The 25,891-nt window shown below is 48.7% G+C and overlaps 1 protein-coding gene across 3 annotated transcripts in view; it reads right to left on the bottom strand.

The window, feature by feature from the left end:
• Positions 1-20,672, bottom strand: part of IL6R (interleukin 6 receptor) — a 59,553-nt gene extending 38,881 nt beyond the window's left edge. For all 3 annotated transcript variants that reach the window (XM_049880636.1, XM_049880639.1, XM_049880637.1), the window contains exon 1: positions 20,481-20,672. In XM_049880636.1, coding sequence (XP_049736593.1) covers positions 20,481-20,565 — 85 coding nt within the window. In that variant the 5' untranslated portion in view covers positions 20,566-20,672. The remainder of the gene's footprint in view (positions 1-20,480) is intronic.
• Between the last annotated feature and the right edge of the window lie 5,219 nt (positions 20,673-25,891).

Here is a 25,891-nt window from a genome sequence, read left to right as displayed (position 1 = left end):
GCCCTCCATCCTGGCACCCCCTGCCCCAAGGATGCAGACACGGGGCAGCCACAAGGCACAGTGGCAGCTGGTCTCATCTCAGGTTTTCTCTCTTTGCCACCAGAGCCTTGGTGATTCAGCCACTGGCTGAATCTCACTGAGCAGCCAGGTAAATTTGTGCAGGCTCCTTAGACTCCTCTGGCCTCACTTTCCACCACAGAGGGCAAGGAAGGCAGGCCCTCCTACTCTCCTACATTCAACAAACATTCAGGGACACACCAGGAGGCAGACGCCAGGTGTGCTCAGGATGAAGAGTGCACAGTCAGGCATCAGCAAGACCCTGTCCTTCAGGACAGAAGTAAAACACATTGGCTGCTGCAGAGCCGGAACAGAGGACACAGTGTTCCCCTAACACTGGCAAAATCCCAGTCCCTAGAAGTCGACTGAGAGTAATAGGAGGGCTTCCATACCCAGGAGGCTTAAGAGTCATAAACCAACCGATTGCCTATGAGCTGACTCCAGACAACCCGTGTGTGTCAAAGTAGAACTGTGCTCCAGGTTTTCAGCGGCTGATTTTTTGGAAGTAGGTCGCCAGGCCTTTCTCCCAGGGTGTCTCCGTGTGGACTCATACCTCTAAAGGGTGCTAACCATGTGCAACGCCCAGGGATGAAAAGAATCATAAAAACCCGTAATTATGGCATGCCTTTCATAATATATTTCCGGTATTTCCAACATTGTTTTGAAATGTATTACATAATATCTGACACACGCAAATTAATATACATAATGTCCATGAAAGTTATGAAGCATAAAAAAACCACCCATGAACCTTCCTCTAACCTAAAACCTAAAAGGATTGTTGTCTCTGAAGGTCCTTCTGTGCTACCATTACCCCAGCCTCCCCACCTACACAACACTACAGTTTTTGCTTGTCATTCTCTTAGGTTTACCAACAATGTATCCCTATGTCTGTTAACATTGGCTTTTGAGCTTTATAAAAATGGTTTGTATGTAGTCCTCTGTGACATGCTTTTTTCATTTATTATGTTTCTGTGATTCATTTGCATGTGAGTATAGTTCTTCAGAGTCGCTGGGTAGTGCAAAAAGCACACTTGGCTGCTACCCTGAAGGCTGGAGGTATGAGTCCACCAAGAGGTATCTCGGAAGAAAGGTCTGGCAATCTACTTCCAAAAAAATCAGCCACTGAAAACCCTATGGAGCACATTCTACTCAGACACACACAGGATTGCCATGAGTTGGAAGCAACCAGACAGTAACTGGTTTGTTTTCTTGGTTTATAGTTCATTCATTTTCACTGCTGTGTAATATTCCATCATGCAAATATACAATTCTCCTGTTAAGGGAGGTTTGGGTCAGTTCCAGTGTTTTGCCACATCAGCGAGTATGGCTGTCAACTTTCTTGTATGTGACTTTTGGAGCACAGGTCCCCACCCACAATCTCCTAGCACTTACTGGGGAACTCAGTAGGTGCTTAATAAACTCCACCACCACCACCACGTGCTGTCAGTTTCGACTTATAGCGACCCCATATGTTTCACAGTAGAACTGCACTCTATAGGGTTTTCAATGGCTGTGGCCTTTTGGAAGTAGCCTACCAGGTCCTTCTTCTGAGGTGCCTGTGGGTGGAGATTCAAACTACCAACTTTTCAGTTAGTGATCAAGCACTTAACCATCTGCACCACTCAGAGGCTCCTTTAATAAACTCAACAGCTGCTTAATAAATGTTTCTTTAAGGCAGAGCTCCTAAAAGGCCTCCACGCTGAAAACTCCCAGAAGCACCATTCAGAGGGGACTCAGGGGTCTAGGTGGCGCCCCCTAGTGTCATGCATGAGCAGGTCCTACACTGGAGATCTGAGGAGCCAGCTCATCATAAGTGGGGGATGCTGAGGAAAGAAAACAGGAGTCCTGGAGCCAGAGGAAGAGTTTTCTGCTTCTCCCTTTGCCAATTCCAGGAAATATGTTTCACTTCCTTCACTCCCCGGTCAGATATGGAAGCTCCTTCCATGTTTAGTGACCTGTCTGAACAATAGCAGGGCTGTTCTGTTCCTGGACTTGCTAACAATGGCCAAAGTATTTGGACAGCTCAGAGAAATACCAATAGAAACACTTCTTCCCTCTTCCACAAAAGCAGAGCTGCAGGGAGTAACATAATGGCCACTTCCACTGCCAAGGAACTTGAGTAATGGTTTTCCAAATCCTTAAAATTGAGTCACTAGGATTTTTTTAATGGGGGATAGTTAATTACAAACCACCCAGTGGCCAGTATTGTGTGTTACAAGCCTTTCTTCGTAATATATCTCTTCTAGAACCTGTGAAAGACGCTGTGTTAACTATGCTTTTAAAATCACTATATGCAGAGTAATCAATAAAATACAGATGAAAGGTATTAAGAAAATATACTTGCTAAGTCAGAGTAGGCAGTGCTGCCCCTCCCCACCCACTCCTGTGTCTCCTGGCCCGAATCTCTGAGTCAGTGCCCATTACACTGGGAGTTCCCACCCCACATGTGGGTGCCTCAAGGACTCATAGCGACTTGAAGAACTGATGTTCACAGAAGCGCCCTCCTGGTACCTTTGTTCCCTTCTTAAAATAGTAGGACTAAAGGTGATTTATTTTCCTTCCTTTTATCTCTCTGTAGTTCTTGAGTTTTTCTATAAGCTGTGTGTATTACTCTTATAATGAAAGATATATATATATATATCAAAAAAAAAAAAAACCAAACCCACTGCCGTCAAGTCGATTCCAACTCATAGTGACCCTATAGGATAGAGTAGAGCTGCCCCGTAGTTTCCAAGGAGCGAGCCTGGTGGATTTGAACTGCCGACCTCTTGGTTTGCAGCACTTAACCACTACGCCAATACATATTTAAAACCGAAAAGCTACATAGCCTAGGTCTCTCTGAGTTATCATATCTAGGAAGGGTTCTAGATATGATAACTAGGGAGGGGCGACATCTAGGGAGGAGTGGGGCAGAGCACAATGGCACTGGGAATAGGGACGGGTGAAGGATAGATTGTGCAGGACAAACAGCTTCCAGAGCTCCTTCCAGGACAGTGAGCACCCCGCCCTCGCAGGGCCCATCCCTCCCCTGCAGCCGGATCCCTGACGGACATGAAGTCACCAGCCCTGGGCTTGGCCTTGATTCCCTCCATCTGTCTCTGTTTCTCTGTTCCTTTGAAGTCTGCCCAGGCTCTCCCCAAGTGGCCCCGCCGAAAGAGAAGGGACAGAAAAAGAGACATAGCAGGTAAACAGATGCGGAGGGTGCTCCTGAGAGCACTCCTTCTGTTCTTTGAGATGGCTGGAGCAATTCTCTGGGGAGCAATTCCCACGCCGTCTACCATCTATTGGGCTGACAGGCCTAACACAGCAGGCCCTGGGAGATTGAGTGGGGTGGGGAGGATGGGGGGACAGAGAGTAGGGAATGGGGGTGGGGCGTAGCTGGGCAGCGCACCCTGACATTTAGCAAAGAGCACACAATTTAACATCTGCCCTTAAGCAACCGCTTAGCCCTTTAGAGTCAGGATTGTGAGCCTGCGCCTGTCCCCTCCTCAAGAATTCAAGAATTTTTTGTGCATCCATTATGTGCAAGGCCAGATGCTCCCAGTCAAGCAGTTACTGAACACCTACTATGTGCTGGCACCCTTCTCAGCCTTTCCACATCTTGATCTTCTTTGATCCTCACAAAACCCTGTAGAGAGCTTAAAACTACCTGTAATACAGGTCACCTTGATATAAATATCCCTGACATACTGGGGGAGCCAAGAGGAAAAACAAGTCATTCTAAAAGTGAGGGGCTCAGGGCAAGGGAGATTTGAATTGGGCCTTGAGAAATGAGTAGGAGTTTGATGAAGGAGGCTGCAGGGAACGGCATTCCATAAAGAGGGAACAGTATGTGTAAAGGCATCAAGTAGTGAGAGTCGTATAGGGCAGTTATGGAAAGAGCAGGTGTCTGGAGGTCTGAAACACAGTAAGGAGGGAGACAGGAGCTCTGAGAGACAGGGTTTGAGTCAGAACATGGAGGGTCAGGAGCACCCTCTAAGGCAATTAGAGCCAGCTCTAGGCAAAGGTTAAAGGTATGTGCAGGCTCAGTGCCCACCCACTTCCACCTCCAACCCCAACAGCCTCCAGGACAGGACCAGACACTGCTTCTTGCTTCTGTTTACCTTCTGATCACCTTGCGAACAAACCAACTGCCCCCGGGATTCCGTTGTTAGGTGCTGTTGAGCTGAATTTTGGCTCACAGTGAACCAATGTGACACAGTAGAACTGTCCCATAGGGTTTTCTAGGCTGTAATCTTTACAGAAGCAGACTGCTGGGTCTGCCTCCTGTGGAGCCTCTGGATGGGTTTGAACTGCCAACCTTTCAGTTAGGGCTGCTTCCCAGGCTCCTAGTGCATCATAAAGCATTGCAGAGTCAGGAATTGGGGAGGTGGGGAGCTCAAAGGGGAGTTGGAAATGGAGGCAACACAGCCTCCTGAAAATAAATCTTCCCAAAGCTTCTCCTCCATCATCAAATGTGCCTGACATCTGACTGGCCAGTCTCAGTTTAGTCACTGTTAACTGGGTGGGGTTGGGCTGACACAAATGTACAGTCTTGCTTTGATCTGTTATTTCATATAAAGTATGTCTCTAAGTGCAGGTAGCAGCCTGGCATGGAGGAAACCACTCTGTGTTGAGGCAGGAGACCCGAGTTCTAGTCCTGACCTTGCCCGTGACTTACAGGGGGCCTTGGGCGTGCCACCACCCCCCGGCAGAGCCTCAGATGCCTTCTCTGTGAAAGGAGGGTTTAGACTCTGATCTGAAGGTCCCTGCCTGTCCCCACTCCCATGGTCTAGAACTCCCATGGTCTAGAATTCCATTACGCAGCATCATTAGTTCTCAGAGGGCAGGAAGCATGTCTGTTTATCTCAATACCCCAGCATGAAATACCCAATTAATTTATGGATTTATTATTTAATAGTTGACGTTTGCAGAGGGATGATGGCCAGGTCCTCCTGGCCTGCAGACAACCACTTCTTCTGCCCCTGGAGAGCTATAACCAAAACCAGCCCAAGCTATGGGTATTGAGTGGATTCTGACTCAAAACAACCCTATAGGACAGAGTAGGACTGCCCTAGAGGGTTTCCAAGGCTGTAACCTTCATAGGAGCAGACTGCTACATCTTTCTCCTGTGGATCAGCTGGTGGGTTCGAACCGCGAACCCTTCTTTCGGTTACCAGCCAAGCTTAACCACTGCGCCACCAGGGCTCCTTCTGGAGGACTCTAAGGGAAGGGAAGTTCCCTAGGGAAGGGAAATTCCCACAACCTCCTTCACCTCCCATTCTTCAAGGGGAAGAGAATCTAGGTTTTAATAAATCCCAGCAAATAATCCCAGGACTCCCTGCCCTGAGGTCCATGTAATTCCAGCTCCCTGGGGCGTGCCGCCACCACAGAGACACCCCTCAAGCTGGAGACTTGGCAGCCCAGCTCTGGGAAGCCGAGCTCTTTCCCAGGGGCCCTAAGGTTGGATACCAGAAATCCAAACGGCTTTGTTGATTTTTTTACTTTGTCCCCTCTTCAAGTAAACTTACAAATGTCAATAGCCAGAGAAAAACACGCACACAGAGACACATATTTCTCAACTCTCTTGCAGCCTGCTGTTGCTTTTGCCAGCAAAAACAAGTTCAACTTCCTGGCCCGTTTATGTAAGTGGCGAACCAGCTGCCCAGCGCCACTGCGGCCACGAGCTTAGCCAGTGCCTGCTAATCCTGCTGCCTGTTTCTGAGCAGGGACACGGGGTTCCGCTGGGGGACCAGCTGGCAGCGCAGGGCAGCCTCCAGCTCACGCAGCCTCTGGGTTGCAGAGGTGCAGGTTACAAAAGGGGTCACAGAGGAACCAAAGATCCTCTCTTCTTGATCGGAAAGGAGGTGGTGCCAAGGAGAGAAGTCTCTGGAAGAAGAAGAATGTGGGTACCTGAAGTCCAAAAGGAAATGAATGCAGAATTTGGTCCACTGGGGTGGAGGACAAACCCCCAGAGTTCTCTGTCCCCTCCCCCTTCATTCTCCATCCAAGGACTGACCTCAGTTTCCTAACTCCCACTGTACCACTAATCATGAGAATCATTACCACTTACACAGCACTCGCCACGTGCCAGGCGCTTTACCTCAGAGCTCTCCACTCCCCACAGTAGCCCTACTCGGGAGGGGGTCTGACCCCCACAGCAGTACTGCGGCAACAGAAGCTCAGAGAGGTTAAGGAACTTGCCCAAATTCACACAGCTATCTAGAGATGGAATCTGCATTGGATCTAGGTAAGTCTGGCCAAAGCCTCTTTCTCCTGGGGGCCAGCTCCCTTCCTCTGAGCTGCCCACCAGCCCTTCTCTCTTCCTCTCTCCATAGATACCTGGGGAGGGGAGTCCTGAGGTTTAAGGGGTACGTTGAGGTTTGAGGGAGAGAGTAGGCCCTCCTCACACGCAGTCCAGCCATACCTGGTCAGTACCTCGGCGGTCTCACTCCTGAGTCAGGTGCCAAGCACCCCGACCTTTCTCCCTCTACCCTATGGCACGCTGAGTCCCAATGCCATGCTCTCACCAGCTCATCCCACAGCATGGGCCCCTTCAGGTCTTCTAAATTCTGGAGGGGGTGCCCATGCTACCTTTATGCCCAGCCCTCCACTGTCAGTAGGGCGAGGCAAGAAGGCCACAGCAAGTCCAGACCCCCGCTGTAGGACAAGCCCCGCCACCTTCTCTAAGTCTGCTCCAGGCCCCACCACTTCCACAGCTCCCTCTTCTCAGCTCGTGGTTCCTGCCAGCAGGCCCCTGTCCCCTCCTCTCCCGCTAATGTACATCTCGTACCTGATTGTATTTGTCTTGTATTTGGCAGAGTCAGTATTTACCTTGGCTCAGCCTTCCTCCCCATCTACACCTCAGACAAGATACTGCTTGGAGGGAGGGCCTGGGCAGCTGCTCTGGACCCATAAAAAGATAATGCTGGCTGCTGACTCAGAGACCTGCATGTGTGACCAACTCCTCAAGAGAAAAGCATTTAATCCTCCCCTGGTAGCATCAGAGATAACCACCTGGCCCTGGTCCAAGAAGATCTGGCCTGGGTCACCTCTCAGAGATTATGAACTAATTAGAGGGAGAGAAATCTAACAGAGAGCAAACAATCCAACTCCCCTGCCCCCACCTAACCCCCAGGAGATTGAGAAATAAAGAGATTAAAGGCAGGACTGAGCAGAGCAGGGAGGAAGACGCCCATGTACACAAATGAACACACACAAAGCCTTTGGTCCTAATAGAGTTTAAAGGAGGGGCTCAGCTACAGCCATGGTGTGGGTGCCCAGATAAGGATCAGATCACTATTTTAGGACTGCAAGGACCCCTACCACCACCCATTGGTAGGTTTGTCATACTGTGCTGGCTTGTGTGTTGCTATGATGCTGGGAGTTATGGCACTGTTGGTGTTTTAAATACCAACAGTGTCACCCATGATGAACAGGTTTCAGAAGAGCTTCCAGACTCAGACTAGGAAGAAAGGCCTGGCAGTCTGCTTCTGAAAATTAACCAATGAAAACCTTATGGATCACGAGAAAATACTATATGATACAGTGGTGGAAGATAAGCCCTCTAGGTTGGAAGGTATCATGGCTTGAATTGTGTCCCCCCAAAATTTTTGTCAACTTGGCTAGGGCATGATTCCCAATATTGTGCAGTTGTCCTTCACTTGGGGATCTGATGTAATTAGGTGTTGTAAATCCTAGCCTCTATGCCTGTGGATATGTTACCATTTGGGAGTGAGTCACCCATTATATTAATGAGGGATGATTAGGTTATGTTAACGAGGGTTAGGGTGGGATGCACCTCTCTTGCTTGAGTCACACCTTTTATCTTATAAGAAATAAAAGGAGAGAGAAGCGAGCAGAGAGGAAGGACCTCCTACCAACAAGAAAGAAGAGCAGGGAGTGGAGTGTGTCCTTTGGTCCCAGGGTCCCTGTGCTGAGAAGCTCCTAGACCAGGGGAAAATTGATGCCAAGACCTTCCCCCAGAGCCAACAGAGAGAGAAAGCCTTCCCCTAGAACTGGTGCCCTGAATTTGAACTTCTAGCCTCCTCAACTGTGAGAGAATAAATCTGTTTGTTAATACCATCCACTTGTGGTATTTCTGTTACAGCAGCACTAGATGACTAAGACACAAGGCACTCCAAATACACAATGACCGAACAATGCTCTTGAGAATACCGATGATCGTAAAGGTGGTGCAGGATCAGGCAATGTTTTGTTCTCTTGTACACAGGGTTGCCATAAGTCGGAGCCGACTGGATGGCAACTAATAACAGCAAAGGGCCATTAAGGATGATTCTGGCTAACCTGTTCATTTTTATAGACAAGGAAACCCAGGGCCCAGAAGTCACATGCCAAGAGTGTAGTGGTATAGCCAGGACTAGAACCCTGGGCTCTAGGACTCTCGGTCGGAGATTGCCCCCTGGCCTGCTGCCTTCCCAGGTATGCCACGAAGGTGTCCTGCTTTCCCATATCTGAACATAGCCTTGGTGTCTAGCCAGGATCCTGGTCCACAGTCAGGGTCCTTTCAGAGTTTGTGGAGGGGAAAAGGAGGGCATCAAGAAGACTTCTGATATATGCTGCCCAATCCCATGGCAAACCATATCCACCAACTGCCCTCCCACTGTCCTTCAACTCCCTGCTTCCACTCTCTACCCTGATGAAGGTGAGGGGTTATCCCTTAGACATGAGGAAGCAAAGCTAAAGATTTAAAAAGTTGCAAAGTGGAGGCATAGTAGGGAGTGGTTGTTAGAAGGGGACACAAGGGAGGCTTCCAGGGGCTGGTTATGTCCTGTGCATGGTGGTTGCGTGGGTATTTTCAGCTTGTGAAATTCATCATTTACACTGAGCACACTCTTCTGTGAGCATGTTATACTGCCAAGACACATTTTTATAAAGTCTCCAAAGTCCCCTCTTCCCACAGCTCCCCACAGGCTACCCAAGCTCAAGCCTAACTCCCTTCCCCCACATGCACGAGCCATGGCTGTGTACACACACATGCACACACACACACACGCACAAACACACACACGCACAAACACACACAGACTGGTCCAGCTCCCTCGTCGCTGTGAACAAAGCAGTTCAGAATGGAAGAGAAGCAGGTCCATCTACCCTTGGTGAAACTGCAAAGGGGACATCGGCCTTAGAAATACGCCGTCAGGCCTACCGCGTTCTCAGCTAGGAAGATGTGGCATTATAAGTATGTCAATGCTTCCTAAATTAATCTCTAAATTTTACTTGATTCCCACACAAACCAGGCAAGCTGATTCTAAAGTTCAAATAGAAAAGTAAATCTAGAAAGTAAATAAATAAAATAAGCAAGAAAAATTCTGAAAAAGCAGAGAAACGAGAGGGGAATGAGCTCTATCGAACTTTAAAGCATATCATACCCATTGCCGTCGAGTCTATTCCGACTCATAGTGACCCTATAGGACAGAGTAGAGCCGCCCCGTAGAGTTTCCAAGGAGCACCTGGTGGATTCAAACCGCTGACCTTTTAATTAGCAACCGTAGCACTAAACCACTACTCCACCAGGGTTTCCTAAAGCTATAGTAATCAAAACAGTGCAGTACTAGCTCAGAATCAGACAGACAAAACTATGGAAGAGATTAGAAAGCCCCAAAATAGGTTAGTTAGAGTGCTCGTTATATATAGGCTCTGTTTCAAGCATGCTACGTGGATTAACTTAACTTGGTCCTTCCAACACTCTGTTTTTCAGAAGAGGAGGCCAAGGTTATATTGTTAATTAGAGGTGAGTCTGGAATCAAACCAGGTTTTCCAGCCTCAGAATTTATGACCTTAATTACTCACTGTGCTAGGAAGCAACGTATACCCAAGTACGTACAAGAATTTGGTAGATTTAAAAGGTGGACTTTAAAATCGGTGGGAGAAAATGGTGTAGACTGAGTTTTGTCCCCCCCAAAAATATGGTGAAGTCCTAACCCCTCATATCTGTGAACTAAACTTATTTACAAATGGTGTCTTTGCAGATATAATCAAGTTAAAATGAATATATACCATCTACCAAAAATAGCCCCTGAAGTCTTCTTTAACCAAACAGTTGTTTAGCTTAATTTGTAAAGAAAGAATGTCTGCCTTGAGTGCTGGGCTCTTTTAAGAACTATCTATAAGGGATTTTTTTATAAGGGATCAGGAGCCCTGGTGTCGCAGTGGTTAAGCATTCAGCTGCTAACCAAAAGGTCAGCAGTTCAAATCTACCAGCTGCTCCTTGGAAACCCTATGGGGCAGTTCTACTCCGTCCTATAGGGTCGCTATGAGTCAGAATCGACTTGATGGCGAGTTTGGTTTTTTGGTTGTATGGGATCAAATCAATAATAGTAACTTGAAAGAATAGAGAACTTAAGGGGCAAGGAGTTTATGTTAATGAGGAACAACTCAGGAAAGGAGAGTGAGAATGGTTGCACAATTTGAAGAATGTAATCAATATCAACAGAATTGTACACGTGGAAATTGTTTAGCTGGTGTATGTTCTGCTACGTATGTTCCCAACAACGAGGACAAAAATAAATAATGACTTAAACACATTTTAAAAAATGAGGTCCTCCTGGATTAGGGTGGGCTATACTTCAATGACAGGTATCTTCAGAAAAGGGAAATCTGGACACAGACCCACAGAAAGGAGAACACCCTGTGAAGACATAGAGACACACACACAGAGGGAAAATGGCCACTTGAGGACAGAGGCAGGGATTGAAACGATACATCTACCAACCAAGCAGCACCAAGGTTGCTGGCAACCACCAAAAGCTAGAAGAAAAAGGCAACAGATTCTCCCTCAGAGCCTCCAGATGGATACAAACTTGATTTCGAACTTCTAGCCTCCAGAACTCTGAGAGAATAAATTTCTGTTGTTTTAAGCCCCCTGGTTTGTGGTACTTGTTATAGCAACTCTAGGAAACTAATTCAATAGATTATTCAATAAACTGTAAAGGGACAACAGGGTACAACTGGGAAAAAAGGTGGGGTCATACCTCATACCTTACTCTATGGTAAATTCCCAGTGGATCAAATATTCAAACATGAAAACAAACTCTTAAAAGTATCAGAAAGAGAGAGAGAGAATCTTTTAAAAATAATATTAAAAAAAACAGTTGCCATAAGTAGATTCTGCCTTGTGGCGACCCCACGTGTGTCCGAGTAGAACTGTGTTCTATAGCGTTTTCAATGGCTGGTTTTTCCGAAGTAGATTGCCAGATCTTTCTACCAAAGTGTCTCTGGGTAGACCTGAACCTCCAACCTTCTAGATAGCAGGCGAGCACATTAACTGTTTGTAACACCCAGGGACTCCAAATAACATTCACATGAGAAATAGCTTATTATTAAGCATAAGACAAAACCTAAAAGCCCTAAGAGACTGATAAATTCAACTACATTTTTTTAAAAAATCTTCGTGGCAAGACCCACCCCCTAAAAAAAAGTCACAAGACAAATGACAAACTGGAGAAAAACGTTCACAACTCATATCACAGTTAAAGGATTAAATTCCTTAATATCTTAAGAGCTCCTGTAAATATTACAAAAAAGGCTGACAACCCAATTTAAAAAACTGAGCAATGGATATCCACAGGCAGCTTAAAGAAATGGACTATACAAACGCCTCTTAAAAAAAGAAAAACCTGTACAACCTCACTCCGATAAATCCAAATTAATTCGCCGCAGATACTATCTGTGTGTAGATACCAGTTTAACAACACACCGTTTTGGCAAGGGTGTCGGGTCAAAAGCATTCGCACACTGGTAATGGGAGTATGAATTGGTGCAACTTCTATGGAGGACGGAACCCTGGTGGCACAGTGGTTAAGAGCTCGGCTGCTAACCAAAAGGTCAGTTCAAATCCACCAGCCGCTCCTTGGAAACCCTATGGGGTTCTACTCTGTTCCATAGGGTCCCTAAGAGTTAGTATCGACTTGAAGAGTCCATGGCAAGGGGTTTTAGTTTTTGGTTTTCTTTGGAAACCCTGGTGCCGTAGTGGTTAAGTACTACAGCTGCTAACCAAAGGGTCAGGAGTTCGAATCCGCCAGGTACTCCTTAGACGCTCCATGGGGCAGGTCTACACTGTCCTATAGGGTGCTATGAGTCCGAATCGACTCGATGGCACTGGGTTTGGTTTGGTTTTTTTATGGAGGGCGACTTGGCATTATCCTTCAAAATTGCAAATGCACATGACCTTCAACCCAATGATTTCCCTTTGAGAAATGGATCCTGCAGCTGTGAGGAATATGCAAATTTGTTCTCTGCAGCACTGTCTATAATAGCAAGACTGAAACAACTGATTGTCCATCCAAAGAAAAAAAAATATCCAAAGAGGACCTGGGTAAATAAACTTGATATATCCATATAGTGAAATACAAAAACCAAAAAGAAGTTTTTCTTAATATAGAGAAATGAATTCTTTGCTGTAGCTCATTTATTTGGTGCAGTGGTTAAGAGTTCAAGCCCAAGATGCAGACATAACCGAGTTCCAAGCCCAGCTCAGCGGCTTACTGGCTGTGTGACCGCGGGCTAGCTCTCCACCTCTCTAGACCTCACTTCTCCCCTCCATAAAATGAAAATAATAAGACCTACTTCAAAAGGTTGTGAGGATTACATTAAATGATTAACATAAAAACTCTAGTGTTGTTCTCGAAACTTTTATAATCTCTCAAAAAATGTGAGTGACTGTAATTATTATCCCCGCTGCATTAGCACCGCTTTCCCCCTTTCTGTGAGAAAGTCCTCATATTACAGCCTCCTCCCTCCATCAAAATAAAAAAAAAAAATAGGTTCTTAAAAATCAATAACATTTATTGAGCACCTACTTGTTTGTTACCACACCCATTGAACACCTACTTTTGTTAGTTACAGCCTAGAGGAGCATTATTATGCATAGGCTTAAAGTCCTTAAGTGACTTGCTCATACAATAGCCTCCATCAAAATAGGCTCTTAAAGTAACATTTATTGAGCACCAACTTTTTTTGTTGGTTATCACACCTATTGAGCACGGACTTTTGTCAGCTACAGCCTCAAGAAGTATTATTATTATGCCAAGGCTTGAAGTCCTCAACTGACTTGCCCAAGGTCATCCAGCTAGTTAAGAGGACAGCCAGGACACAGCCTGGCTTGCCTGACTCCAAAGCTCTTTTCTTTCTGCTCCAACAGCGGAGACAGAGCAAACTCCTAAGTGCCCGTCCTTAGAAAATATTTACCTGAGGGAAAGCGATATGAAGGGCTATGTGGAGTGGAGAGGCAGGGTCACAGTGCAATGGCTTAATTAAACATTCAGTGTGGCCTTTAGTATCCTTCAGTAGAAGAGAAGGCAGGTGACACTTCCCAGGGCAAAAGGAGGAGGGTAGGCTATCTCTGTCACACCGATAAATATGGTAATGGTGCCCCTCCAATGAGGATACCGTGAAGAGATAAGATGTCCTTGACACTTTGGGAAGGATGGGGTTGTTGAAAACACAAGAACAAGACAAGGGCAAGGCTCAAAGCCCCAATCTGTTACTTCCTTGCTGTGTTGTTTAACTATTCTGAGCCTCAGTTTCCTCTCGCCTACTCAAGGAGCTTACTTCAGTGATTCTCACCTCTTTGTCATCAATTTTTCATTCTCTACCAAGTAATTTCCATCAGCATGTAAACATGATATTTCACTCATCTTTTTAAAAACTCCCTTTTCTTCATCCCACTTCTCCAGCCACTGAACACCCCATTTCTTTACTTCCCTTTGCAGCTAAACATCTCAGAAGAGTTGACTCTACCTGCCGTTTCCAATTTCTTTCCTCCCATTCTCTCTTGAATTCACTCCTGTCAACCTTTGGCTCCCACCCCTTCACCAAAACTACAACGACCTGCCTGTTGCTAAACCCACGGTCAAGTCCCAGCCCTCCCCTTGCCTGATGTCTCAACAGCGTTGGACACCATTGGCTGCCCCCTTCCCTTTGATACACTGTCCTCACTTGGTTTTTAGGACACCAGCTCTCCTGGTTTTCCATCTACTCCACTGGCCTCACTTTCTCAGTCCCTCACCGATGTCTCCTCTCCCCAGCCTCAGATGGTTGGCTGTCTGCCCCAGGGCTCAGCCCGTGGGCCTCTTTCCTATTGACATTCTCACCCTCCACGAGTTCAGTCACTCTCAAGCCTTGAAATACCATCTGCCTGCAAATAACTCAAATTTATATCTCAAGCTCTGTCCTCATTCCCAAACTCCAGACTCTGTATCCAAGCCCTTTTCAACATCTTCTCTTGGTTGTCTAATAGACATCTCAATTTCGACATGTCCAAAACTGCTCTTTCTCTCCAACACAACTTGCTCGTCCAGCACCCGACCCCATCAAAAGCCAAAAATCCAAACCCGTAGCCTTTGAGTTGATTCCAACTCATTGCAACCTGATAGGACAGAGTAGAACTGCCTTATAGGGTTTCCAAGGCTGTTATCTTTATGGAAGCAGACTGCCACATCTTTCTCCCCTGGAGCAACTAGTGGGTTCAAACCATCAACCTTTCAGTTAGCAGGTGACCGTTTATCCACTGAGCCACCAGGGCTCCTATCGATGCAATAAACCGGAAACCAAACACCAAACACATTGCCGTTCAGTCGATTCTGACTCATAGTGACCCTGTAGGACACAGTAGAACTGCTCCATAGGGTTTCCGAGGAGCAGCTTGGTGGTTTCTTACTGCCGACCTTTTGGTTAGCAGGGGGACGCTTAATCACTGCACCATCAAGGCTCCTATCTATGCAAGAGGTCTACTAATTCTCCCTCTCACATTAACTGTTGTGAAGAGTAAATAACATCACAGATGGAAAAGGCCCAGCAGATTTGGTGACTGGGAATGTTACTCAATAAATAGTAACAATTATTGTTATGGAAACCCTGGTGGTGTAGTGGCTAAGAGCTATCGCTGCTAACCAAAAGGTCGGCAGTTCAAACCTAACAGGTGGTCTTTGGAAACTCTATGGGGCAGTTTTTCTCTGTCCTATAAGGTCACTATGAGTCAAAATCCACTCAATGGCAATGGGTTTGGTTTGTTTTTTTTTTAATTGTTATATCATATAGATGAAGTCCCTGGGTGGTGCAAATGATTAACGCACTCAGCTGCTAATGGAAAGGTTGGACGTTCAAGTCCACCCAGAGGTGCTTCCAAAGAAACGCGTGGTGAATCTAGTTCCCAAAATATCAGCCATTGAAAACCCTATGAAGCACAGTTCTATTCCGACACACACGGGGTCTCCATGAGTCAGAACTGATTAAACAGGAACTGGTACTGGTTTTTATTATATAGAGAGGGAGGAAGACCAAAGGATGCTTTTCGAGAAAGGAAGTTGGGAGGTGGAGTGGGAACTGACTGAGAGAGAGATGCTGGGAGTAGTCTGGATACGGGGCCTCAGGGGCACATTCCTAAAGGCAGGGCCACAGGGCAGAACTGGCAAGGTGTGGATGGGAGGAGGGGGAGGCTGTGGGTTCAGTTAAAAGCCAAGTCTGAAGCCAGGGCCATGGTGCGGAGGGGAGCCCCTGGCTCTGCTGGAGACTTCTGATCTCTTCAGATCTCAAACTGAGAGGAGAGAGTAAACAACATAGATTAACTACCAAAAAGAAACTCCCTCAGGGCCTTCCCTAGACAGAGAGTCTGATGGTAAAAAGCCTTTCTCTGCCAAGATATCTTCCCCTTGCTACTCCAGCCCTCAAGTGTCTCTCTTCTATAGACTCCTAACTCGCTTGTAATTAATGACGTGACATTTAGCACTTCCCCGTTCAGCTGGCATCCAAGGGGTCTGAATGGCAGAAGCCATGTCTCCCCAAAGACGCTCAAGCTTCTCCAGGGCAGGGGAGCTCCCCTGTGTCCCCATAGAGCCATCTGCTCCAGAACATAACAGGTCCTCAGGTAAAGGTTGTTAAAGAGGAGGCAAAAATTTACCTGGCAAGATAAAGGGAATTCGGAAATATTTATATATTCCCTTCAGGCCTTCATTCAAATACCATCTTCCACACTCCTCCCCATAACACACAAACAATTCCTGATTCTCTTCCCTACTTAATTTTCTCCTTACACTAGTCACTATCACACTATATATTTAACTTATGTCTTGTTCATCTGTCTCCTCCACTAGAATAAAGCTTAAATAAGCCAGGGATTTTTGTCTGTTTTGCTCCCTCAGTATCTCCAGCCGTTAGAACAGTGCCTGGCACACAGTCAGTGCTCAAAAATTATTTTCCATATGAATGAATGCTTAGTCTGGCTTATTGAAGCACTTGCTCCATGCTAGGCACTTCTCTGGGAAACCCTGGTGGTGTAGTGGTTAAGTGCTACAGCTGCTAACCAAACGGTCTGCAGTTCGAATCTGCCAGGCACCCCTTGGAAACTCTATGGGGCAGTTCTACTCTGCCCTGTAGGGTCGCTATGAGTCTGGATTGACTCGATGGCCCTGGGTTTGGGTTTTTTTGGGTAGGCACTTTTCTAAACACTCTGTATAAAACCTTACTTAGCTCATTTAATCATTGCTCATTTTAAGCCACCCTGCAAGGTTGTAAAATTATTCGTAATTTCTAGGTGAGGGCACTGAGTCTCAGAGAGGTGAAATCACTTGTCCAAGATCATATATCATTTTTTTACATGGTTCCAAAGCCTTAACTATTACCGTATAAAATTAGCTGTGCTTAGGTAGAAGAGAGAAGTAAGCCGGGAGACAGACAAGGGAAGGGGCAGCAGAAAATCTCAGGAAGCAACTGTTTCGCACTCTAGACCACCATTGTCCAATAGAACTTTCTGCAATGATGGAAACGTTTTATAACTGCGCTGTCCACTACAGCAGCTATTAGCCACATGGGGCTATGGAGTATTTGAAATGTGGCTAGTGCAACTAAGGAGCTGAATCTTTAATTTGATTTCATTTTAATTCAAATAGTCACATGTGGCTAGTGGCTACCTTGTTAGACCGTACAGCTCTAGGTCTCTAAGATGAATCTGGAAAAGCACAGATTGGGGCCCTGGGAATGCCCTAGATGGCTTGCTGGTGGCATGCAGGCTAGGAGGTAAGGGGGAAGGGGGAGAAGAGGGAAGGAGCGCATAGTTACTGCAGTGAACGCCTTTGTTCCCCGTAATCCTTACAAACAGCCTATGAGGTATTTGTTTACCCAGTTTACATGGAGAGAGGCAAGGGTCAGAGCTGAGGTAATATGCTCAGGATCAGTGGATCTCGCTGCCTCCGTTATCTTGCTCTCAATCAGAGGTGCTTCCTCCCTCCACCCGCTGCTCCCCCCACAATCTGTCCTCATAGTACCAAGCGGGTCAGAGATACTCAGTTTTCTCTGCCCCTCTCAGAATAATTTACACTGGACCATTTTCAGACTCTCTGTAGGGTGGAGTCTGGGTTGCTGCTCCCACAAAGGCCTCACAGGGCTTTGCACGGACCCAATATGTGCGGCAATGAATAAACAAGGGCCAGAGCCAAAGGCAGGGAGAGATTTCTGGCAGCCAGGAGCTGATGGGGGAGGGCTCTCAGTTCCTCAATCACACCGCTCTGCAGGTCCTCTTCAAACCAGTCCGTGCAGAAGAACCACAAGGGGCGGCTGGCTAAAAGGGACGTTTCCTGGGCCTCAACCCCAGTTATTCCTAGTCAGTAAACCTGGGGTGGGGGCTGAGAATTGGATTTTTAACATGTTCTCCTATCCCCAATTCACAAATCAATTCTGTTGCAACTAGACTCAGAACTACCCTGTTGGAAAATACTGATTTAGGGTGGGGCTAGGAACGCAGGTGGGCATTAGGGGCAGGAAGAAGTTACCCTAAAGGGAAATTCAGAAGTCGAGACAGGACTTGGAGAGACTTATAGGTGTTTGTGCTTGTTTTTTGTATCTTCTTTCACTGCAGAGGGGGAGGGAACTTGAGTCACACATGCCCTGGCCTTCCACACCCAGCACCTAGAATGTTTGAGCTGGAAGAGGCCTAACTTCCCAGCTAGTGCTAGAAGGCCAGTGTGCCCAAGGAGCCCTGGCACCCTGCTAGGGTGGGAAGTGCTGTGCTGATTCCGAGGAAAACCTGCCTCCCAGTTAACAGCCCCTGAGAACCAACGGATTTCCCCTCTAAGGCAACTCCAGCCTCTACTACCCCTCAGCCCCTTACTTCTCCAAAGTTAGACATCTCACAGTCATTTGCTCCATGCTTCCTGTACAATTTCTTTATTTTTACTCTAGAGTTTGTGGGCTGAGTCTGTGTGGGTGTGGGTATTTTCTACTTCTCTGCATTTTCCTTCTGAGCTGGGAGGGCTTTCACTTCCTCCCCAAATTCTCAGTTCTGCCTTTCACAGGCTGTCCAGGCCAGGTCCCCCCTGAGCACAAGGGAAACGGAGAACTGACTACAACTGACTGCCTGCCAGTGTCCTGCAAAAGAAGTGGCTGCTCTGTAACCTCCCAAGGGGCAGGTGCCCTGGGGTATGGGGTGATTAGCAACAGAGGCAGACAGGTGAGCCCTGCTCACTCCTGAGGCCAACTGAAGGCTCAGCTTTGCCTTGCATCCTCTGACACCACAGGTGTGGTATGCAAGTCTTATCCACTTCCCCTCTCTAAACCCCTCCTGCCCCAGAGCTCAGCCAGAAAGGGTAACTCACAGCTTGCCCCCAAGTATTCCCAGCTCTGCCTGCTGGCCTGGTTCCACATACCGGAGCCTTGGAGATCTAGCAGACTGGAGCACAGGGCCACAGGAGGGGCAGGCCTCCACCACCTCGGCCTGACGACCTTCATGCCAACCTCTCTGAACCTCAGTCTCCTCTTTTGAGCAAAACTGTATTTGGATCAGAGTCCTTGGTGGCGCAAATGGTTAAGTGCTCGACTATTAACTGAAACAATGGCAGTTCAAACCTACTCAGAGACACCTTGGAAGAAAGTCCTGTCAATCTGCATCTGAAAGGTCACAGTCTCGAGAACCCCATGGAACGGTTCTACTCTGGACACGGGGTCACCATGAGTCGAAATCGACTCAAGGGCAACTAACAACAACATGCTTGGATCAGGCAGAGGATTATAGAAAACCTGAGTAAAGCCCAGGAGGCCTCAGTTGACAGTGGCTGTTACTGACAGGAGTAACAAATGTGTGCTGAACAAAGGCGTCCTTTTACTTTCCTCTTCTGAGCGCGAGGACCACAACCATCCAGAAAGCAAAGAGAGCAGCAGGCACTCAGCCTCTAGCTCTAGAACGCTACCTGCAAGTGGAAGGAGATCAAGCTGAGGGCAGGAGCGCAGTGTGGTCTAGCAGTGAAAGCCAGAGTCCACGGTCACCCCAGCCATCTGTTCCCAGAAGCCTGCCTGCTGCCCCCTGGGTTTTCCGCTGTCTTCTAGTTGAAGCTCTCAGGCTCTAAAATAAACCCAGGGGGAAGCCGTTGTCTCGTTCATCCAGAGAAGAGACTAGACACGCAGCTGGGCACGCAGCCAGAGTACAAAGAATGGCCTGGCTGCTAGGCACAGATTATAGTTAGCAGAGCAACAAGTGCCCACTGGCCTCTCCCTCACCCTTCCTTCCTTCTCTGGAAGGAGACTCCAGCGAGTACCAGCCCCAAGAGGTCCCAGTCACTAGCTAGCCTCCCCACTCAGATGAAATTCCCAGGGCTGGGGCACCAGGCTTGTGAGAGCTGCTGCCTGCTGACCTGAATGCCAGTGCTTTCAGCCAGAGGGGTCAGTGACTCCCATTAACCCATTGCCATCGGGTGGATTTCGACTTATAATAGAACAGAGTAGAACTGCCCCCATTGGGTTTCCAAGGCTGTAATCTTTAGGGAAGCAGATTGCCACACCTTTCTCCCGTGGAGCAGCTAGTGGGTTCAAACCGCCGACCTTTCGGTTAGCAGCCGAGCGGTTTAACCACTACGCCACCGGTGACTCAGCGCCCATGATGTCAGTCCCTTCACAGTCAGGGCACTGTCATCCGCACAGACACACAGGAGGCTGAGGGGAGCCAGGCGGGGTGGCCTCAAAAGCTGAGGAGCGAGAGAGGCGCTGGGACCAGGACGCCCCAAGCGGGAGCATTACCCCGCTAGAGCTTGCTGTCCTGGGAATCTCGCCTTAGAGTGACGCGGTGGGGAGGCGCGCTGGGAAGGAGACTCAAGAGTACTTAGGATCACTTCATCAGTCAGGTTTCAGAGAACACACCAAGTCCTGTACGCAGACTTCAGAGAACTCCCCCGGCGCAGGGCAGTCCGGGAGAGAAGGCGCCGCGCTAAAGGTGCAGGACGCCCGCTGCAGGGGGCGCACCAACGACCGCCAGCGACGCACCAGCTGGGTCAGCCCTGAGCCCACATCTTGTGTCCGCGGTGACCCAAGCCAGCCACGGAAAGGGGAGCCGTTCTCCCTCCTTTCCTCTCTCCAGCTGCCTCCGGTCGGCGGCGGTCGCGGCAGTTTCCCCCACCCGCCAGCTGCCCCAGCCCTCCAGGTGTGCGCGAAGCCCTTACCCAGCGCGGGGCAGGCCCCTGAGGTCAGTGCCGCCCCCGGTGTGGACAGCAGGGCGGCCAGCAGCGCGCAGCGGACAGCCAGCATGCTTCCTCCTCGGCTAACGCCCCGTGCTCCCCGGGAGAGGCGGGCGGGCTGACGGGCGGGCCGGGACCCGGCGGCCGGGGCGGGGCGGTGGGTGGGCGGGCGGACTCCGGCCGGGAGGGCAGTCTGCGTCCCCAGGGGGCCCGCGCTCCGCACGCACTGCGAGTCCCCCTGCCCCGCGCCGCGCTCGGCTCGGCTCCCTCTGGCCCGACTTTGTGTCAGTAAGACTTCTCACTTGCACATGACTAAGAGCAGCAGACAGTACTGGGAACGCAGGAAAACATTTGAGGAACTCGCGCTGGTGTGTCTCTCGGTCATCCCAGGGTACAGTTACGAAAGCCCGAGCGGATGGCGCAACAGCCCCGCGCACCGGCGGACGGGAGGAGGTGGCTTCCTGTTTCAGCGCTGCACCTGAACCCAGAGGGCAGGAGACCTCTTGCCCGGCGGGGATGAGCCCTACCAGGGTCCCTCCTCCAAGTTCTGTTGCTGAGGCGCAGGGGGGACTTCACAACCACGGGCACGGTTTTGATTTTTGGTTTCGTGAACAAGATTACAGCTGCGAAAGGTGCACCTGGAGCTCTCCCCCCACCCCCCCCCAGCAGATGTCCCTCTGTCCTTATAGTAAAGCAGTGGTTGGCAGCCTGGACTATCCATTGGAATCACCTGGGGAGCCCTAAAAACCACCGGTGTCTGGGTCCCAGCTCCAGAGATTCTGATGTAATCGGTCTGGGGTGAGACCTGGCCTTTGGAAGGCACTACCTGAAAGGTACCTTCTCTCCCTGTGCCGGCCTGTTGCCCGCAGGCTGCAGCAGAGCCAAGGAAATGGTTTGGGCTTCGGGATCAGGCAGGCAGATGGACTTGGGTTCCCATCCACACCTGCCACCTACTGTGTCTGTGACTGCTGTTCAGAATATCCGAGCCTTGGTTTCCTCATTTGTCAGATGGAGATAAGAAAGCCTATACTGGGCAAGGTTGTTGTGAAGACTCCAGGAGATGGCATCTAAGCACCTGACATGTGATCTGGCTCAAAAAATGTCAGAACCTGCATGTCCGCCCTCCTTACTTGGCAGATGGAAATTGACACTTGGTCTTCAGGAGCAACCACAAGGACCTCTTGAAGCGACCGACTAAGGTTCCCTACCAGAGCCTGAAGTTGCTAGGGTGGCCTCTGAGCTGAGTTTGGAGGAAAAAAAGAATGTAAAAGTCTAGACTAAGAAGCTTCCGGACCAGCAACTGCTAATTAGCGTGTGCTTTTCCACTTTGGGCTTCAGACTCATCCTAACTGAGGTCAGGATTCCTCTGGCACATAGAATGGACATGGCCTGGCTTGAGCTCCCAAATGAATGGAACCACGCACGGAAGGACGGAGCTCCTGAAATGCAGCACTCAGACTGTGTGCACCTGAGTCTTTTTGTGGGAAGCACCTATCATCAGTGCCAGGTAGAACCAGGCACAGCCCTGATGCACCCCATGATGGGGCTGGTTTGGGTGGGCTTGCTCCAGCCATTTCCACAGATGGGGAAAGAAAGGCTTGTGAGAGGGTGGATCCTTTGACCACTAAGGCCTCGTTCCTGCTGTTTAAAATGGGATTGCAGCAGGGCCGGGGGTAGTTCCCACTATGGTTGCCCCCTTCCCCTCCATTTGTGGTAGATGCTGACCTGAAAATAATCAGAGGGATACCAGCTGCCAGCCTGAAACCGGAAGCCTGCAAAGAGTCCTCAGCTCAGGCAGGGGAGCAGAAAAGAGGGATGTAGAGGCCCTAACAGCAGGCATCTCAGACCCCCCCTCCACAAACTGCCTTCTGCACCAAGGTGGGCCCTCCCCTTCTCTAATCCACTGGTGGGGAGCCTGTGCTCTGGAGTCAGGCAGACAGTGTTCCCATCCCAGTGCTTCTACTTGCTGGCTGTGTGCCTCGAGGCAGTTATTTAACCTCTCTGCGCCTCTATTTCCTAGTGTGTGAGATAAAAGCAACGATATACAGTGGAACCTGCTAGAGTCGGAACTCAGTGGGACTGCCTTGTTTTTCTGGGTCTGGAAAGTTTTCTGCCTTTGACAGGGTGCAGTCTTACCACTTTTCTATTGCTTGTTTTAGTGGAAAATATTTGAGTTTTTCTTCTCCGACAGCTTTCCACCTTACACACTCTCCAGCTTTCACAAGTTTTACTGTACCAATTATTGGTGTTGTGGTTCAAACTCAAAGATCTGGCTCTAACCTTTTACTTTCCCAGACTCATTTTCTGCATCCCTAGGTAGTGCAACTGGTTAAGCACTCGACTAGTAGCCAGAAGGTTGGTGGTTCAAACTCACCCAGAGGTGCCCCAGAAGTCAGGCCTGGCAATGTTCTTCCAACAGGTCAGAGCCTTGAAAACACTGTGGAACAATTCTACTCGGCACACATAGGGTCACCATGAGTCAGTCAACTCGATGGCAACTAACGACGACACCATGCCTTGAATATTATTATGTTTGGTCAAGCTATTCCCCCTGCCAAGAATTCCCTCTCTTGTCCCACACCCTACTCACCCTTAAGATTTGGCTCAGATATCTTCTCCAGGAAGCCTTTCTGGCCTCTTCCCCACTTCCTGAAATCCCATCATCCACAAGGTTGTGTTAGGTGCCCCATCTCTGTGCTTCCCAGAAGCCCCACGCGGACTTCTCCCTGCCACACTGTAAAGCTCTGTCTCCCCATTGCTGGAGGCATGGCCTCCCTCGACATGCTCTCTGAACGAGCTCCCTGACCTCTGTCAAGCCAGGTCTAAACTCTAAGTGGAGGTTCAAAATTCTTGAGCCAACATTCCAAGCTTTGCTATGAAAAATACTGATAAGGAAGAGAAGAAAACATACCAGTACCATTCAGCCCTACCTACCCCCACCAGCACTTGGGACCACCAGCTCCTCCTGCCTGGCTTCTTATTCCCAGGAAGAGGGGAGACTCAGGCCTGTGGGAGTGTCGGGGAGGCTAGAGCAGAATGGGGGTGGAGATACCTGACCATCAGAAAACAAAGGAGAACCAGACAGGGCTGAAACTCCCTGGGGCCTGGTGATTTCAGACATGATCCTGTGATTCTGCAGCAGAAGGGACAGTAGAGACTTCAGCCGCCTGAGCCCAGCACCTCTCAACCGAAGCCCAGCACCCGTCTCAAGGGTGCTGCTTACCAAGTGTGTCTGAACGAATGCACTTATCTCCTGGGAACTTCGTAACCCTGAGGGCTAGCTAGGAGACATTGTCTCCAATTCACAGATGAGTACACTGAGGCTTAGAAAGGTGAAGCGACTCATCCAAGACCACAAGCTGGTAACTGGTGGGTCTAGAGTGAAGTCTGGCTCCTCACTGAGGGAGGGTTCCATGGGCTCAAGACCAAGGACACTGCAGGACATCTGTCCACCCGCATCACAGCAGGCCTGAGATGGGTAGGCTAAGAGGGAAAAGGAGAGGAGCACAACCTCATGGGCTGGAGGAACCGGACTCCATGAGTTCCCTATTCCACTGGCTCCCCACCACCTCCCACTTCAGTTCACATTCCTGCAGTCACCCACGCTCTCAGTCAGGGGAGGGGGTGGGGAGATCCACCCCCCCTCCCCCCGCCCCACGGGGCCAGCACTGCTCAGGCCCATTCCCAGCAAGCAAGTTCTGTCTCACCTTTGACCAGAAGAGATTAAGCTTCCCCACGGTTGTCAAAGACGGAAGCCTACTGGAGAATAAATACGGAAGATTGCTTTGGATGCAAAAGAGACTTAGTCAACATCTGCTCTTCCTTTGCTTTACAGATAAGAAAACTGAGGCCTCGAGAGATGAAGTGGTTTGCCAAAGATCATGCAGGCAGTTAGTGACAGAGCTGGTTGAGAGTCCAGAAATCTGGACTCAAAAGAGTGAGTTTTCAATTCCTGCCCTTCCGCTCCCTCCCTAGCCTCCCTCTCCCCGGGTTTGGGCTGATGTGTTGGAACGTTTCTCAACCGCACACGTTTAAAGCAATATCCTTTGTTCTATATTCACCTCAAGAGTCTGTCTTTGTAGGTAATGATGATCCTGAAAAGTGCAGTGGGGTTGGGGGTGGGACTGACATGAGCCCTCCTCCTCTCCCCTCCTCCCTGCTTGACTCTGGATTCTGCTCCTGGTTAATCAATAATGACAGGAAGGTGCTCATGATTCCCTGAAAACTTCTCCCCCTTCTCCTCAGCCTGGGAGGAGGTTGTTAGTACATGGTGCAGGCCAAGGTATAATATCTGGGCCAGTAAAGCACTCAACTACTAAACAAAAGATTGGTGGTTCAAACCCACCAAGAGGTGCCTTGGAAGAAAGGCCAGGCAATCTGCTTCTGAAAAGTCACAGCCTGGAAAACCCTATGGAGCAGTTCCACTCTGCACACATGGGGCACCATGAGTTGGAGTCAGGGCAACTGGTTTGCTTTTGGTTTTCTAATCAGCAGAAGTCAGTGTCCTGGGCCAGTGGTGCCCCCTAGAGTCAGGCCCCAGCCAGGGTCTGGCATCCTCTGCGTGCTCGTGGAGACTCTCCACTCTCACAGTGCACTGATCCAGCATCCTCTGCTCCGCCAAAAAAACCGTCAGGCTCCCTCACCCCACTCAGCATTTGCAGCAGAGCTCCGAAACTTTTCTTCTCCACTTTACATCATGTCGCACAGGTGGGCTTACCCTGAGAAAATGGGTTTTCAGAACTGTTCTCAGCAAGGGGTTATAAAAGGTTCTCCCCTTCATATAACATTTATAGAATGTTATGATTTCATAATGGTTAGAAAGCATCAGGATTACAAGATTAACAAACTAACTAGGAACCTGGAAATTCTGATATACAAATCCAGGCGCGTTACTGGGTGGGTGGAAACCCTGGGGACGTAGTGGTTGAGTGCTACGGCTGCTAACCAAAGGGTCAGCAGTTCGAATCTGCCAGGCACTCCTTCAAAACTCTATGGGCCAGTTCTATTCTGTCCCATAGAGTCGCCATGAGTCGGAATCAACTTGATGGCACTGGGTTTGGTTTGGTTTGGTTTGGTATTGGGTGGGAGAGGAGGAGACGACTCAGGTTATTAAAAGATCTAACATGAGATTCCTTTAGATAGTGGCTTTTTTTTTTTTTTAAGTTCAATATACGATATGATTCTACATACACAGACTTTGGAACCAGATTGCCTGTGTTTAAATCTCAGCTTTGCTACTTACTAGCCATGTGTCCTTGGGCAAGTCATTTAACCTCTCTGAGCCTTAGTGGCTCCATTTGTAAAATAGAGAAATAAGAGTATCATAGGATTTTTATGAGAATTAAGTTAGTTAATATATATAAAATGTTTAGAACAAAGCCCGACATGATAAGCCG

Source organism: Elephas maximus, chromosome 3 (genome assembly GCF_024166365.1).
Source record: "Elephas maximus indicus isolate mEleMax1 chromosome 3, mEleMax1 primary haplotype, whole genome shotgun sequence".
Lineage (NCBI taxonomy): Eukaryota > Metazoa > Chordata > Mammalia > Proboscidea > Elephantidae > Elephas > Elephas maximus.
This window is presented reverse-complemented; position numbering and strand designations above follow the sequence as displayed.